The sequence below is a fragment of the Acinonyx jubatus genome, chromosome F2, assembly GCF_027475565.1.
Source record: "Acinonyx jubatus isolate Ajub_Pintada_27869175 chromosome F2, VMU_Ajub_asm_v1.0, whole genome shotgun sequence".
NCBI lineage: Eukaryota > Metazoa > Chordata > Mammalia > Carnivora > Felidae > Acinonyx > Acinonyx jubatus.
This window is the reverse complement of record NC_069394.1, coordinates 32,343,777-32,359,732: the sequence shown is the minus strand read 5'-3', so window position 1 is coordinate 32,359,732 and position 15,956 is coordinate 32,343,777. Positions and strand designations below refer to the sequence as shown.

Genomic DNA, 15,956 nt, shown 5'->3' with positions numbered 1-15,956 from the left:
TCTCCCACACTTTGGTGCAGCGTTTGTAATGGCTGAGTGAAAGGCTGCACCATGCATTAGACGGCCGTCAGTATTGTCAGGGGGTGCGAATCTGCACAACCCTTCTTACCTTCAGCTTTATATCTAGAGGGCAAAGGTAGCTGTGGTCCATTTAGAGGGTTCCCAAGTACCCAATTATCTCCCCTTCTGAAAAAGGAAGTAGTACTTTGTACTCACCAGAATCTCCCAGTAATCTGTATTATTCATCCAGTATAAAATGTGGGAGGATGCCTTCCCATTCTGAGAGACGAATAACAACCTTATGGGCCCAACATATAGCACCATTGTATTCATAGCTTTAGGATGTACAGCTAATTATTAGCATTTTAAAATGAGGGAAATATTTATATTTATACATATTAAGACTATTAATTCTGGCAACTGTGTTTGAATATCTATAAATCAGAGGCAGTTGAAGAGCTGAAATTCAGATTTCCTTCCACTTGCCTGCCAAGTGGCCTCAATCAGAAGTAATTTTCTCCATGAGGGCACATGGAGCTCAGTCGTGAGCCTTTTCTGAGTAGATATTATTATTTGTGTCAAATTATGTGTGGTGATTTTTCTGAAGTGGACTTCTGTGCCCACTAATCCATATACACGAGGTTCCTTCATTCCCTCCTTCATTGGTGCTATTAATTGTACTTGTGCTTCGAGTGTCTTTTACCCTTTTAAAATGTTAGTTTATGACCACCGATTATCTGTAAGGTTTTCCTGTTAAAGAAACATGCAATATAGACAGTAGAGCGAGATCTGATCTTAAACCATAAATACTATGCATTTTAAGAGAAGCCTTTTTGCCAGAGCCTGATTAGATAGCATGGCAAAAGGAATGGTTAGTAATTTCACATTTTAAAGTACAGTAAATTATATAAATCTGACACTTGCTTTGGGAGAAATACAAGTTGGTCATTAAATCCCCTTCCTGTGGCCTGTTTTAAATATTGACAATGAGATCTCATGTATTGCGAATGAAGATCTCAAGACTTTTTCACCTTTCATTTGGGTTTTTGCAGTTTGTTTTTGAAAATAAGTGCTTCTTTTCAATTATATGCTTGAAATTGTGAATTGATAGCCAGCATATAAAATAAAAGAGCCCACAGAATATAGAACATTATATTATCAATTACGATCTTATGATAAGCTTTGATAAATAAGGTGTGTGTATATGTGTATATATGTATGTATATATATATACATACATATATATACATATACATCTCGAAAACATGGGTGGCTTGGTTACAGGTTTATTAAGCACAGGTCATTGTTTTGTGGCTTTTTTTTTCCTTTCAAGTGTTCACACAAGTTTTTCCATTTAAGTTTTATTTAAAGTATTAAGTTTGAATTTCATGTACCATTAGAGCCAATTTGTTGTCATTGAATATTTTAAAAATTGCTCAGTTATATACTATCTTGAATAAAAATCCTTCTAAGAATGTTAGCATATATGCTCAGAATTTAATTTTTTAAAAAAGAAAGCATTTTTATTACTATTGATTTCATTCTTAAAATATGTGTGAATTGTCTTTATGATGCATAGCAGAGATGAAAAAAAGAAATTCACTAAAATGTATATGAATTATTTAAAATAGTTATTTAACAATTAGAGATTTATTTTTTGTTAGCAAAACTCAGAGTTACATATTCTAGAAATTGTCATTTTTGTTAAAACTGATGTTAAAGCAGTTTCTTTGCAGATTGATTTAGTATGGATATAAATTATGAAAATCATTAAATATTAGGAACCAACTATTTTAGTTTCGGTAAATAAAATCTATAAGAAGATCTTCCTGATTTTTTCTGGAGGGGCAATCTAATATTTTATAAGATATATTCTCAGTAATCTGAGAAAAGCAACATGAGGTTTTCCAATTTGTAGAGACAGACCTTTAAGCATCTATGAGTATTTACATTAATATGAATTAAGCATTTCAGAAGACTTCTGTGTTTTATAAGTTTATTTATGAAGGAATCAGTCTGTAACTACTGAAGAATACTTTGTGTAGTAGTATGGTGTATTAATAAAAGGTATTTAAAAATCTTGGATTTTCACATCAATTTTTTCACTTATTAGCTTATAACCTTATTCTGATTAACTAACTTCCTGAGCTTTCCAGATCCACAAAGTAAAAATAGTATTAATTCTCATACTTACCTCATTGGGTTATTTTAAAGATAGCATAAGAAAGTGCTTTGAAATCACACATGAAACACAAATGAGACAGCTTCACATGTCTTATTTTGACCAGAATTGTTATTACAATTAAGATGTTTTAAAAAATATGGAGGATATTCTATTAAATTTTTCATTAGACTCAGCATTAAAAATTAGAATTATCAGATAAGTGTTTTAATGATTATATTTTACAGTATTACTGTTTTATATATTCCTTGCATACTTGCTACTTGATGTAATTGTTTTAAGAGTTAAAACATTATACTTTTAAAAGTGAAATAATAAAAAAGAGGTAACAACTAATATGAGATCCGTAACTTTTGAAGGCAGTATGTGCAAAAATCCATGGGTTTTTTTCCCCCCTCTACCTTGAGAATAAGAAAACACATTACCAGAGTGTTTGAAATTAACGTATTCTTTTTTCCTTAACATTTCTTATTTTGAAGAAAAAGAGAAAAAATAAATTGTAAAAAGGACAAAGAACTCCATAAGAAGTTTTTTGCTTGGATGTCCCCTAATTTAAATCCATGCAACGAACTAATTTTGTTCATGGAAGTGTGTCTTATGAATGCTGCCCTTTAGAAATTTGCTTTTGGGAAAATACCAGATATTGTGCTGTATGTACCTATTCTTGTTTGCCTACACATACAGAAAAATTGCATTTTGTGCACAATTTTAAATTATCTATGAGATTTCTTCTTTGGCCCTGAGAATTTTCCAGCACATTTCTAAGAAGTAAGAGAGAGACTACCTAAACCCGTTAAGTATTTAGCCTGTCTGATGAGACTGTGGATGTGAGTGACAATTAGTACAAATTACCATAATTGTGTTCTTTGGATAAAATGCCACATTGCTTCTTTAAGGAGCAAATGCAGGCCTCTGCTTAGTAAAATGAGTCAGACACTTTTCTTCTCTAGGGCGGTCAGGAATTCATAACCAGCCATGTGGTATCCCCATGTAGTCCACTTCTGACCCATCTGAACAACGCTAGCCCTCCCTTTCCTTTCAATAAAATAGGTCCATTAATGTAGGGCACCTCACTCTCATTCACTCTAAGGGAGTTGTATTTTTATTACTGAAAAAGTATCACATAAATACAAATTACATTTTTTCATTAGAAAACTACTTTTCATTTCAGAAAAAATTCAATTAATTATGAATAGGGTTATGCTTTCATCAGGGAGAGAAATATGTAATTTTTCTTCAAGCCTCAAACACATATAATGAAATCTTTTCTTGGAATCCACTCTTAAGATGGGTTTTTAAAAGTATAGACTTTATTAAAATCTCAGTTCAATTAAAATGCATTCAATTACTTTAAATCTTTATTAAAATCTCAGGTAAAATTGTACAACGATGTAAAAGAGACTTGTACTCTTTACCAGGCAGTTAATTCTAACACATGAACATAAAGTGCACAGTTTTGCTCTTCAGGAGAGAATTAAAGAGAGAGAGACAGAGACAGAGAGAGAGAGAGAAGAAGAAGATTTGGTCTTGGAGTTGGGGGTGGGGAAGGGTTGAAGATGGAGGTTGTTTTCTATGTAGTAACTTCAGGCACTGGTTTCCTTCCATTTCTCATTATAGATAATTGTTTCTTGTGAATATGAGGGTGGCATTATCTTGTGTAAGTCCCCTTGGTGATATTGCTTGGCCCACTCATAGAATAGATTTTTTTCTCACCAATTTAACCAAAATACCCTATTAAAGGATTTTATTTCACTAGCTTCTTTGGATGTTTTTGGTACAGTGTCCCTGATTCTTTTTCAAGGGCCGCTAGAAGATGCCATTGAAGAGGAAGAAGAAGAGTGTCCATCAGAGGAGACAGACATCATCTCAAAAGGGGACTTTCCATTGGAGGAAAGCTTTTCTACAGAATTTGGGCCTGAAAATCTGAGCTGTGAAGAAGTGGAATACTTTTGTAACAAAGGTAATCATTAATGGTTGGATGCAATATGGGAGTCCATTTACTCAGGTGATTTTGCAAACTTTAAAAAATGCACTGATAGAGTGCACGAAAAGTGCTCAAAGTGCTGATACAAAATTCAAGAGTCTGAAAATACAATGTAGAATGTTTTAAACACAAAATGATATTTTGAGGGCTAAAAGAAGTAATTCCACTTTAATAAGTCATTTTGTATATTTAAAAAATACTTTCATGTTGATTGGCCAATTCTAATAGATTTCATTTTTATCATGTATTCATTTAATCTTTCACAAGTGTTTATTGAATGTCAGTTGTTTGCAAGGCACTGAATTAGGCCCTGAGTATAAGCATTGAATGGGCAGATAGTTCCAGCCCCAAGGTTCTGGCTCACTTCTTTTAAAAACTCAATGCTTTAGGGGCACCTGCCTGGCTCATTCAGGAGAACATGCGATTCTTGATCTCAGGTTGTAAGTATGAGCCCCACAGTGGGATGAGAGTTTACTTTAAAAATAAAAATAAAACTTGAGTGCTTTAGGTGTTTGACATTCTATAACTGAGGATGGTACTCTTTTAGATAGTGTCAAAAGGAAAAATATTTTCCCAGTCTAGATATTCTATTTTCCCAGTCTATTCTATATTCTATAATATAAGAATTATATTATATCTATATATCTTATATATATATAAGATATATAGATATAATATAATATAATATATATATCTAATATATATTAGATATATATTATATCTATATATCTATAAGTCCCAGATATTCTATATTTTCCCAGTCTAGATATTCTTTTAATACATTAACATTATGCTGGAAGAAATACCTGAGACAATATGTGTCAGTTTATTTCCAAACTTGACTTGGAGTCAGGTGGCCTCACCAGTAACTGTGTCTTCATTGGGCATATGTATTCATTTGTCTGTGTTTTTCAAAAGTGCATTTAAGGTTTCTCATGATTCTTTTTTTATTTTTTTCTAATTTAATTGTTTTGTCTTTGCAAGTGAGGTGGATCTTCTATCATCTCCTGCATCAGCACACAGTTTCACAAATGGTTAGGTTGCTTCCTTGGTTTGGAACAGCTGATTTTGCCAGTTTTACTATGACAGTTTCTTAGAGGGCATGGATGAGTGTGTGTCTATCTCTATTTGTCTGTGTTTGTGCACGAACCATTTTTATTTGGACGTGTGTATTTTTCAGGCAGAGAAATTGTGAGAAAAAATTTTGTGTGTGTGTAAATCTGTTGATTAGATTTGATGGCCTAAAATTAAGAATGATGATACAGCTTCCAGAAAAACAAAACAAAAAACAAAAACAACCTGCCAACACAGGTATCCTAGTGGCCACAGATATATTCGATACATATTTTTAAAGTCTCAGTATGACTTTCTCCTGTGGCTAGTGTGTTAGAAACAAAAGAAGTCAGCCAGTGCTTATCCCTGTGGTCAGTAGAACTTTGAAAACCATGGAAATGGAATGGCGGCATTAGCACCTGGCCACCCTGAAGTTTAGAAAATCTCCTCAATCTTTAACTCCCATAGGCCTCAAGGTGACTTTGAACCTGGTCCTTTGTCTCCTACATTGGAGACTTTTGGTTGAAAATGAGAGTGATATGGACAGAGTAGTCCTTCTTCGGCAGTGTTGACTTAGTTCGGACCAAGTTAATATTTTGCTTAGCTCTTCTGGATGCTGGAACCATTTCTTGATTATAGTAGCCACGGCAATACATGTAAAAGCTGGCTGGAAATGAAGGTTTTAGATCTGTATTTGCAGACCTCTCATTTTCCCTCTTTGTCAGGTAATATATTCTTTTTTTTTAAATTTTTTTGAATGTTTTTTATTTGTTTTTGAGACAGAGGGAGACAGAGCATGAGCAGGGGAGGGGCAGAGACAGAGGGAGACACAGAATCCAAAGCAGGCTCCAGCCTCTGAGTGGTCAGCACAGAGCCCGACGCGGGTCTCGAACTCACCAACGGTGAGATCATGACCTGAGCTGAAGTCAAAAGCTTAACCAACTGAGCCACCCAGGCGCCCCTGTCAGGGAATATATTCTTAAGTGCATTGTAGAGCACAGGCCTTATGTTTCAGTAAATAGAAGGAATCAATAGTTAGTGTGTACCATTTACTGTTCTTGTTCTTGTAAAAAACAATGTGTGGATTCAGACCATTTTTGCCAACATAATTAATCCAGAGAAGCAGTAGTGATAGTTATTACTAGACTACATTTTGGGATGATGATTGATTAAGGGCTATGCTTGACAAAGGAATATAAAACTCCAAAATTTAAGTTGGTAGTATCTGGGGAGGAAAAAAAAAAAAATATATATATATATACACACACACACACACACACACACACATATATATGTATATATATAGCTAAATATATAATTAAAATGAATTAATATAAAATTATACCTATAATTAATGTATTACATAGTATAAATATAACTTTCTAATGTTTAGTTTGAAACTAGCAAGTAATGATGGGTGGAAAGAAGAATTGTCATTTTCACATAATATTTTTCAGGATAAATACTACTGTTACTATTGCAGATTGCTGTCATCTTATTTAATAGGGAAAAAATTTCATTATTTTACTCTCATAAAATGTGAGACCAGGAGATTTTCACTGAAGTCAGTAGGAACTGGCGGAAAAGAGAGACAGCTCTTTGACAGATACTGTATCCCCTTGAGGTCATGGTAGGGATTCCATCTGTTTTTCACTTAAGTTGATTAGCTACAATAGGAAGAGAAAAGTTTCTCTCTGGAAAATTAGAAACTAATCTTTCTGTAGAAATTCACATATTAGTCTCAATGACACACAATTACGTTTTTTTTTTTTTTCCAATTGTAGGGAAGAAGATAGGTTTGGCATTAAAAGAGTATAAGTATTTCAATGGTTAATGATGCCACTGTCAGGATGAAGCGTATAAGAACTGTTCACCTGAAGAAAAATGTTTCAGTGATGAAACATATTTTTGCATATATTTTAAGTCATTTATAACAACTCAAAAATTGTGTATATCTATCTATCTATCTATCTATCTATCTGAAAATAAATTGGATTATTTGGATTATGTTATATTGGGTTATTATTTCATCTAAAGATCTAGTAGCCATGATTAAAATCTAGCAATGACATGGTTCCTTTACTAAGTTCCAGGGGTAACACTTTTGAACATCAGATGTTTTATTTGCACTTAACAAAGGATAACAGTTTAAAAACTCTGATCACAAAAACATAGTTAGAATTTCTGAAGTGTTTGGGGCACTTGGGTGGCTCAGCCAGTTAAGTGTCCAGCTCTTGGTTTGGGCTCAGATCATAAACTCAAAATTTGTGAGCCCAGGCCCGCTTGGAATTCTCTCTCTCTCCTTCTCTTTCTGTTCCTCTGCTGCTCTCTCTCTCTTAAAATAAATAAATAAACTTAAAAAGAAAAAAAGAATATCTCAAGTGTTTCCAACAAGGTATTTGGGTAGTGAGTGGAGAGTACTGAGGACACACGTATAATTTCAGTGTATCTTCATTCATATTTTAGCGACTGCGTTGTGTATAAAAGGAACCATATGCCATTGTAGTTTTCCTTTTTATTAAAAAATGGTAAAGAAAGCCCTCTTGGTACATCTATGAAGACAGCTTTTCATAAATAAAAGTTCCTACCTCCTTTTGAAGTTAAGCTTCTACATTACACAGGATATTTTCAGCGTTTAAAATGATTCTCTACTTATTGTTGTGGTATTTTCCTCAGTTCCCTATGGATATTATCTATTTCCTTGCTGTCAAAGGGCAGGCTTTTTTACAAGTCTCAAAGCATTTATTAATATTATTGCTGGTCATTATAAAACATGTGATTAAATACGACCCAAATCACTCCCATAATGTGATATTCCACAGAAATGTCAAAATGTGGGTGAGAATTTTATGTCAATGTTTAGATGTGCAAAATTCTAAATCATGTGAATCTAAGCCTTAAATATTCACAATTAGAAGCGGGAAAGATCACCTTTAATAAACCCTTGTTAGAGTTGCAGGCCTAAAATTGGAACGTGACAATTCTGTTGAAGTTTCTTTGGTCACTTTTTACTTTGTATTAATTAGTTGCATGTTTCACATCTCTATTCTTCATCTTTTGAATGAGTGCAATGAACTGTTTATTGAAAGATGCTCTTCTTAAAGTTGCTTGCTCTCCTTAGATTTTAAAAATTTCAGCGAACTATAAAGCGATACTTAAAATTTGCATCCTCTTTTGTGCACTGAGTTGAGATCACTTGGCATCTTGCCTTACAGTATCTCCAAGAGGAAGGAAACAAGCAAGAATTATTTCCTTGAATTTACAGATGACGAAGACATCAAGGCTGGGTCCATAAGTGCTACACGTTTCCTGTGGTACTGGATTATATGCTTCAGTGATTTGTTTTCTGCCTTTCTTCTGGTTTATATAGTAAACATGGAAGTGCATCAATGCATGTTTAGAACTAAGCAAACTAATACAAATTGAAACATAGGTGGTCTGCAGAGCAACTGGGGGAGCTTCTAGTATGTTACTGCTGGCAGGTGGGAACTCCTATATTAGAAATTCTTGGATAAACTCAGAGACAGTAAGTTTCCTGGTGGGGTTGATAGGGAGCCATTGTAAAACTGGGCTACTATTACTGATTATTTGCAGGAGGAGTTACTCACTGAAATGCCCAAGTTTGTTAATGACTGAAATTAAACAAACATGTCTTGAGATATATTCCAAGAGAATGTCACAGGATATGTGAACAGGAAGAGAAGTGTCAGGTCAACATCACTGTAGGCTAGGAGAATCGACTATTATTCAAAAAGGAAAACTCCAAAGAAACTATATGTAGGTGAACTTTGAATTATTGATTATCTAGAAAAGGTAGTGAGGGTCCTTACCAAGTGTTTCCTGCTGATATCATCTCTAAACAAAGGCTGAAAAGGAAAACGATGCCATCAGACTTGATTTTGGAAGAGAGACAAATCTTTCTTTAAATAATAGGATCTGTGTTTGGAGAATAGTCAGAGAAATCACTAGGGGAAGTTCTTAACCTCGACAGACGAACTAATATTAGAGGTCTTCAAGTTTAAAGAAATTTGAAAATAGAAAAATGCAAAGCATATTAAAGAAAACAGAATAAAACCTGAGTTACTGAGACTTGGATTTAACTCTAGCCCCAGAAGTAATTAATACCAAACCAAAAGCAAACATAAACAGATATTTAATCAGGTTGGCAGAAGCAGTTCAATAGATAAATTCAATCCAACTCAACCCATTTTTAAGCATCTGTGTGTACCAGACCCACTTCTCGGGTGCTGTGGATACAGCCGTAGACAAAGGTCAGTCTTATTTTCAGGAAGAGACAGACAATAAATAAGCAGACTCACATTGTAAAATATGATGTGTGATGTTGAGCACTAGAAAGCAAAATAGGTAAGGGTAATAGAATGGTGTGTGTGTGTGTGTGTGTGTGTGTGTGTGTGTGTGCGCGCGCGCGTTCACGTGCACATACGCACGCACGCAAGACAGAGATTTTGTAAGAATGATGGGAGAGCGAACTTTGAGCAGCGACCTAAGGAAAGGGAATGAGCTTCCAGGTACTCCGTCCGGGTCGAATCTGCTGTACCTATGAGGTTAGTGTTGCAGGAAAACCAGAAGAGGACAGCAGAGAGCTGGGGAGTAGGAGAAGTATAGTCCTACCTGTGGGATTTGCTCTAGGAATCTGTTGGATTCACAACCACTATGGAAAGCTTGAGAGAGCCACAGAGGAGAGCTGAGGTGTAACTGGGAGAAGAGGCATGGTCATGACAGGTTGGTACATACCTAGAAAAGAAAGGCCTACAAAAAGTAGAGGTTAAAGTAGGAAATGGAAACAAGCAATTTGGGGAAGCTGTCAGGGGATACAGATAACCCCAATCACAATCATCCCTTTAGCCAAGGGCTTGATGAGACTCCATCTGTAGCTCGTTAATGTCGGTTCCGGAAGAGCAGTTTGGGGTGTTTGAGAATTATATGAGTCACTTTGCTCCCTTCCACAATGCGACATCCTTGTATCAGAAAGATAACGAGTAGAAGACGTGAGTATCTGAGTCGGTTTTATCATTGTGCTTAACTGTTTCTGCCGGTAGGTTGCCAGACGCATTGAAATGTCCTCCCACATTCCCTTTAATTCTATCAGTTTATGTAGTTTGGTAGTTTAGTTTAAAAATTAAGAAATAACTGAGGAAAAGTACGATTTCTCTTTGGTAACAAATCCAAGCTTAGATTATTTGCATTAATCCCCCTTTCCCATGTTAAAGTAAAGCAACAAAAATGTTATCTAGATTCCTAATACTGAAAAGAAGAAAAAAACCCGCACCTTCATGCAGATTTGGTTGTGGGAGTAGTAACTACTTGTTTTTCATCTAATCCAGTGTCCAACATATACACTGTGTCGTTTCCTTTTTTCTTTTTATTTTATTATTATTTTTTCAATTCAGAAAGTCTGTTTACTTGTATTTCATAAACCCTTCTCAATTGGGTTGCTTTCTTTCCTACTCACTTTTGCCTTTAATGACATGTTTTTGCCTCCTCTGATGCTTGGGCAACTGGAATCAGAATTTGCAAAAGGCGGCTCTTCCATAATCACTTTGAGTTCAATAAAGAAGGAGATCTTACAGGCAACTTTGTTCCTTTTTTCTTAACGGGATTAAGAAGCTGAGCTTTTAAAATTCTTGCATATAACATTGACATTTCCAGGGTGTGTTTGGACCAGGGAGTTCAAAGAGAAGGAATAAAAAAGAAAAGCCAATATGACTTTGTTTTTTACCTTGCTGGAGGAACTGTTTGTGCAAATCGCCTATAAGCTTATTGACCTGAATCTTTGACTCCTTGTTTTCTCTGGATTTGGCTGGAGTGGAGACACTGATGGAGCCCTGATAGAGCTGATTGAACAGCCCCCAGCTTTGCTTGGCACGGACCTCCCTTTTTCCTTCTGCACCACCTCCCCCTCCCTCCACATGACATTATTGTTCCTTGGCAAACCTGGATCTGTTTTCCTGGATCCAGTACTTCTTTTTTGTAACATTTATTTTAAAATCCTTACCATTTTCTTATGTAAGTCATGTAACAATGCAAAACGGAGAGCATTTTTTTTTTTAGAATAGAGACATAGAGGCTGTATTTATGTCCTTGCTTGTATTTTTATCTCATGAGACTTGAAGAAAAAAATAATACCTATCACTCTTTTGTGGCCATGTTAAAATCTCCAAAACATAGTTTTTGTTTGCAATCTGAAAGATATTTTCTAAAACTACAGTTATTGGAAAAAATGAGAGAGCATTAGAAGGCAGTTTGTTCTTACAGGGAGTCAGCATTTTCTTGGTTTTGATGGACCAGAGGGCGTACAGATTTTGCCCACGACTTAGTGTTTTATATGTAAGAGTCAGATCAAGCTTTGTCTGTCTACGTCATCTCTGATCCCAAATATATCATCATAATAATTTCAACAAAATCAAAATGATTGATTTTATGTGGTGTTGGAATGACTCATGATGATATCATTTATATGAATCATATATGATTATGTAGACCATTTTTTTGCATATGATCAACTCAATTTATTGTTTTGTCTGTAAGCTGACCACCAACAGATCTTCATTGTGCAATCTACAAAAGATATTTGTTAAATATTTAAGACTTGATAAGATATATAATCACCAAATTCTCTTATAATTTATTAAATAATTTCATGTTGTAACAAAGTTTATTTCATTCTGCTTGTACCTGGCTACTTAAGATGCCAAGAGATATTTGGCCAAATTTTAGTTATATTCTTATTTCACATCAGCATTGTTGTTGATAATAAAAATGGAAAATTACTTACAAAATCATATTTTGCCATTTAGAGGAATCGCCTTTTTGGTTTTATGTGTAAGGTTTTTGTAAGTGAAAGAACATTTTTTGACCTGCAAAATTTACTATAGTTGGTTGTTTTCCCTAAAATGTTGCAAGTCACAGGAAGAGTAAGAATTTATTTAACCTCCTGGTACTATATATGTTATATATGTGTAGTATTTCCAGATGTGTGTGTGTGTGTGTGTGTGTGTGTGTGTGTGTGTATATATATATATATATATATATACACACTATATATATATATATATATGGTACTATATATGTTATATATATGTAGTATTTCCAGATGTGTGTGTGTATATATATATATATACACACACATATGTATATACATATATATACACATATGTATATACACACACATATATGTATATATACGTGTATATATATACACACATATGGTATTAATAAACATCTATGTTGTTTGATTTCTTTCACTTTTAATCTGGATACTGAATTAATCATTAATTTTAGCGGAGTACTGTAAAGGAGAACTACCTATTTATAAGCCCTTTTATTGTTACATTTTCTCAGTGATATTTGGATGAATAAAGAGCCCATGTTCCTTGAAGGAAGTAGTTTTGATCAAGTTGTAATTGAATAAATAGCCATTTTTAATTAAAATATATATATATACATAACAATTCATACAGGTGTACATTAATATTTGCCAGTCATTTACATGTCCTAACTCTTAATTTATTTTTCTGTTTATGGAAAATTTACGTTACGAACATAGCATTAGCATTAGAGAACCCTGGGAAGCTAATTTATTTTAATCATATGGAGTTAACGTCTTCTACAACCTTGAATCTGACAGTTGGTCACATGATCTTAGATAAAATATTATCATTTTAGAGAAACTGATCTGTTAGAAGGAGTTGCATCTCTTCTACTTTTTATCCTTAAACAGCATAAATGATTTGAGAAAATGTCCTTTGTTCTACACTAACGTATTTCAGGTTTATACCAAATAAGACTTCCAAAGCTCTGTGTCTTTTAATACAAAATTTGTATTTCCTTGTGAGTACAAAAAATTTCTCACAATGTTTTGATTATTACTTAAGAAGCAACAGGAAGTATTAAATAGCTTGCCCCTCTACTACCTGGTGGGATAATCTTTATCTCTGGTAGGCCTAAATGTAGAAGGTGTAAAAGGAAATGAAAGCTGTGGTAGGATGAATTTAATTACAGTAATAAAGTCAGTCATTTTTTGTTGTTCTTAAAAGGTCAAGTAAAAATAACTGAATGTGTTACACCAATGGAGTATATACTGATAACGAATGCAGATTGCTGTTTCAGCTTCTTTTTTGTAGTTCACTGAGATTCCAGAGATTGGCATTGAGACTACGTACCAATTATAATAATTATAATAATGGTAATAACAACTTTCATTTGCTGACTGCTCCTGAAAGTCAGACATCTTGCTGTACGTGAATCATCTCTAATCAACTTACTGTCCTGCAGGGTAGATGCTATTTTCCCCTGTGACTTTCAGAGGGTCAGTAACTTGGTCAAAGTCACAAAACTACTAAAGGTTAATACTAAATGAAAACTAAGGTGACTATACTTATGAAAATAGAGAGCTGCTTTTGTTTTCTGGTGCCCATCAGTATAATTCTTGTAGAAGAACGGGAACCCGTCTGATGAAGCCTGGGCATATGAAGTATAAAGCTAACTTTTCCAAGGTATTTTTAATCTGGCATTCTCTAATTAAACACGTATCAAGCCTGATGTGTCCGTCAGGAATAAGGGGATATATTAAGAAAAAGAAATAAAAAAGAAAGGTTCAAGGAATGAGAGGTGTGCTTAAAATATTTAGAGTCTCCTCTGTTGCATCTTTCAAGACTCTGTATCAACATAAACTAGCTTAGCAGTGAGTGGAGTTGGCATTTTGACATAATGAGAGGGCTATGTTGAATGCTCTTTAGACTCATTATACTAACTGGATGGTTATGTTACCCGCATTGGGTGGCATGAAATAAGCCACAGTTTCTCACTGCCCGTTTCTTGCGAAGTTGTTTTCAGGTCATCGAAATGAGTGGGGACAACCCAAAATGGGTGTACTTGGGCAGAAGCCAGTAACAAATGGCAAGAATGTTTACAAATCCATCGAAACTATTTGGATCGGAATTTCAGCCCTGTAGAAATGTTTGCAAAGTGAACTCTTTAAAACAGCTTGACCTTAACACAAAATGAGACCAAATAAAAAGCGGAGAAAGGAAGGAAGAGGGGAAGAGGGCATTGTTTGCAGGGAAAGCTCTGGGCACCGTGGAAACTTTTCACTTTTCTGAAGGAAATGCAGTGCAGCAGATGGTACAAGTGGAAGTGAGATAAACATAGGAACTGGAAAAGTAAGCAATACATTCTAACAGGTTCTGTATCAGAGATCTGGAGAAGCGGAAAGATTAGACAAGGAACTGTTCTGAAACTTGACAGTGGCTGTATCTTACCATGTCTTACGTATGTAGGAGATGGAGAGTGGAATTGCACAGACAGTAGGCTGTGATTATATTTTTCTGACAGTGAGAAAGGAAGGTCTCTTTAAGGATTATTTTTAAAGATAGTGATTTATCAAGGTAGAAATCTACAGATACATAAAACACTTGCCCCCCTACCTATTTAACAATAGGATTTGATATAATTTCTCTTGTTGCACAGCATTAGCACAAGACAGTATATTTTTGATTCAGATAAGCTTTTTTTCAATGCGAATTGTGGTCCAGTCTAGTTAAACAACACTGAGAACCTATATTACTTGTTTCTGGTTGTAGAAGCATTGATATGTGTGAGTGTTTGCACAGACCACACATGTACAGAGGCAAAAAGGGGAATATATAAAGAATGTTCTCGTTTCTTAAAGATACAGCCCTCTAGTAAGGAAAAGAAAACATGAACTGAGACCAGGAATATCTAAAAGGAGTGGAAAAAATGTTAAGTTTGAGCTGATAAAGGAAGGAGTGTGTTCTTTCTCAAGCTTCCTTGTATTGTGCTATTTACCAGCACATACCTGCCTCATTTAATCCTTGGGTCTTAGGCGCCTCTATCCTGTCCTGGTGGCCGAATACCAAAGGGAATGCTGAAATACAGGAACTCATAACAAGAAACATTTCTCCAAAAATACAGAGTGATACTGAAGGAAATGGACAAGGAAAATAGCCTGTATCCTAAGGAAAATCCAACTTAGAGAAGAATGATGTTTTCTCTTTAATATTGGCAGTTGTGCAGAAGAACCTCTGAAGCAGCCATAAAAACTCTGATCACTAATAAAAGGAAGGAGTTTTGAAAATTTACATAAAATGTGAACCTTGTCTTTACACTTAACATTGCCAGAGCAATATTAGATATATTAATTTACCATTTTCGTGTATTTGGCAATTGTTTAGCTACTTTTATATCAAATGATACGTCCAGGATAGTTCAATGCAGCGCAGTGGAGCTTTAGAACTCCTCACTTGCATAGACTCCTTCCAAGACCTTGCACCTAATTTTCTAATTATGGCTTTGTATTCCTCTTTTATGGAGGGCCTCCCAAACTGTGTAAGCTTTAGGCTCCAGAAAGCCTGAGTCAACCCCCATTAGTACCTTTGGTCAATATGAGTGAGCTCAGAGGAGATAGCAATGATCCAGCATGAAGTGTGGTTTCAAATTCATCATTTTTAGAAAACCTTGAGTAAGGTTCCCAAAATGTCTTGGTATTTAGATATCTGAATTCCAAATCTGTTATCATTATGGGATAAGTCACCCTGTGTCTAAAGAGACCACAGACACTCATGAAAGTGCTGTGTTAAAAATTAGAGCAGAAGGGGGAAAAATTCTCCCACGCTTCTAAAAATCTGGATGATGCTGTGGATACTATCTATGTTTTTCCTGCGTTATCACCAGCAGCCAAGGACCTCTTGCTGGCCC

The 15,956-nt window shown here is 34.9% G+C and overlaps 1 protein-coding gene across 2 annotated transcripts in view; it reads left to right on the top strand.

Annotated features, from left to right (window-relative positions):
- The window catches only part of ZFPM2 (zinc finger protein, FOG family member 2), a 464,096-nt gene that overhangs the window by 92,939 nt on the left and 355,201 nt on the right, over positions 1–15,956 (top strand). Inside the window, exon 2 of one of the 2 annotated variants that reach the window (XM_027064036.2) lies at positions 3,984–4,142. The exons of the other annotated variant lie outside the window; for it this stretch is intronic. Coding sequence (XP_026919837.2) covers positions 3,984–4,142 — 159 coding nt within the window. The remainder of the gene's footprint in view (positions 1–3,983; positions 4,143–15,956) is intronic. 2 annotated transcript variants of the gene reach the window in all.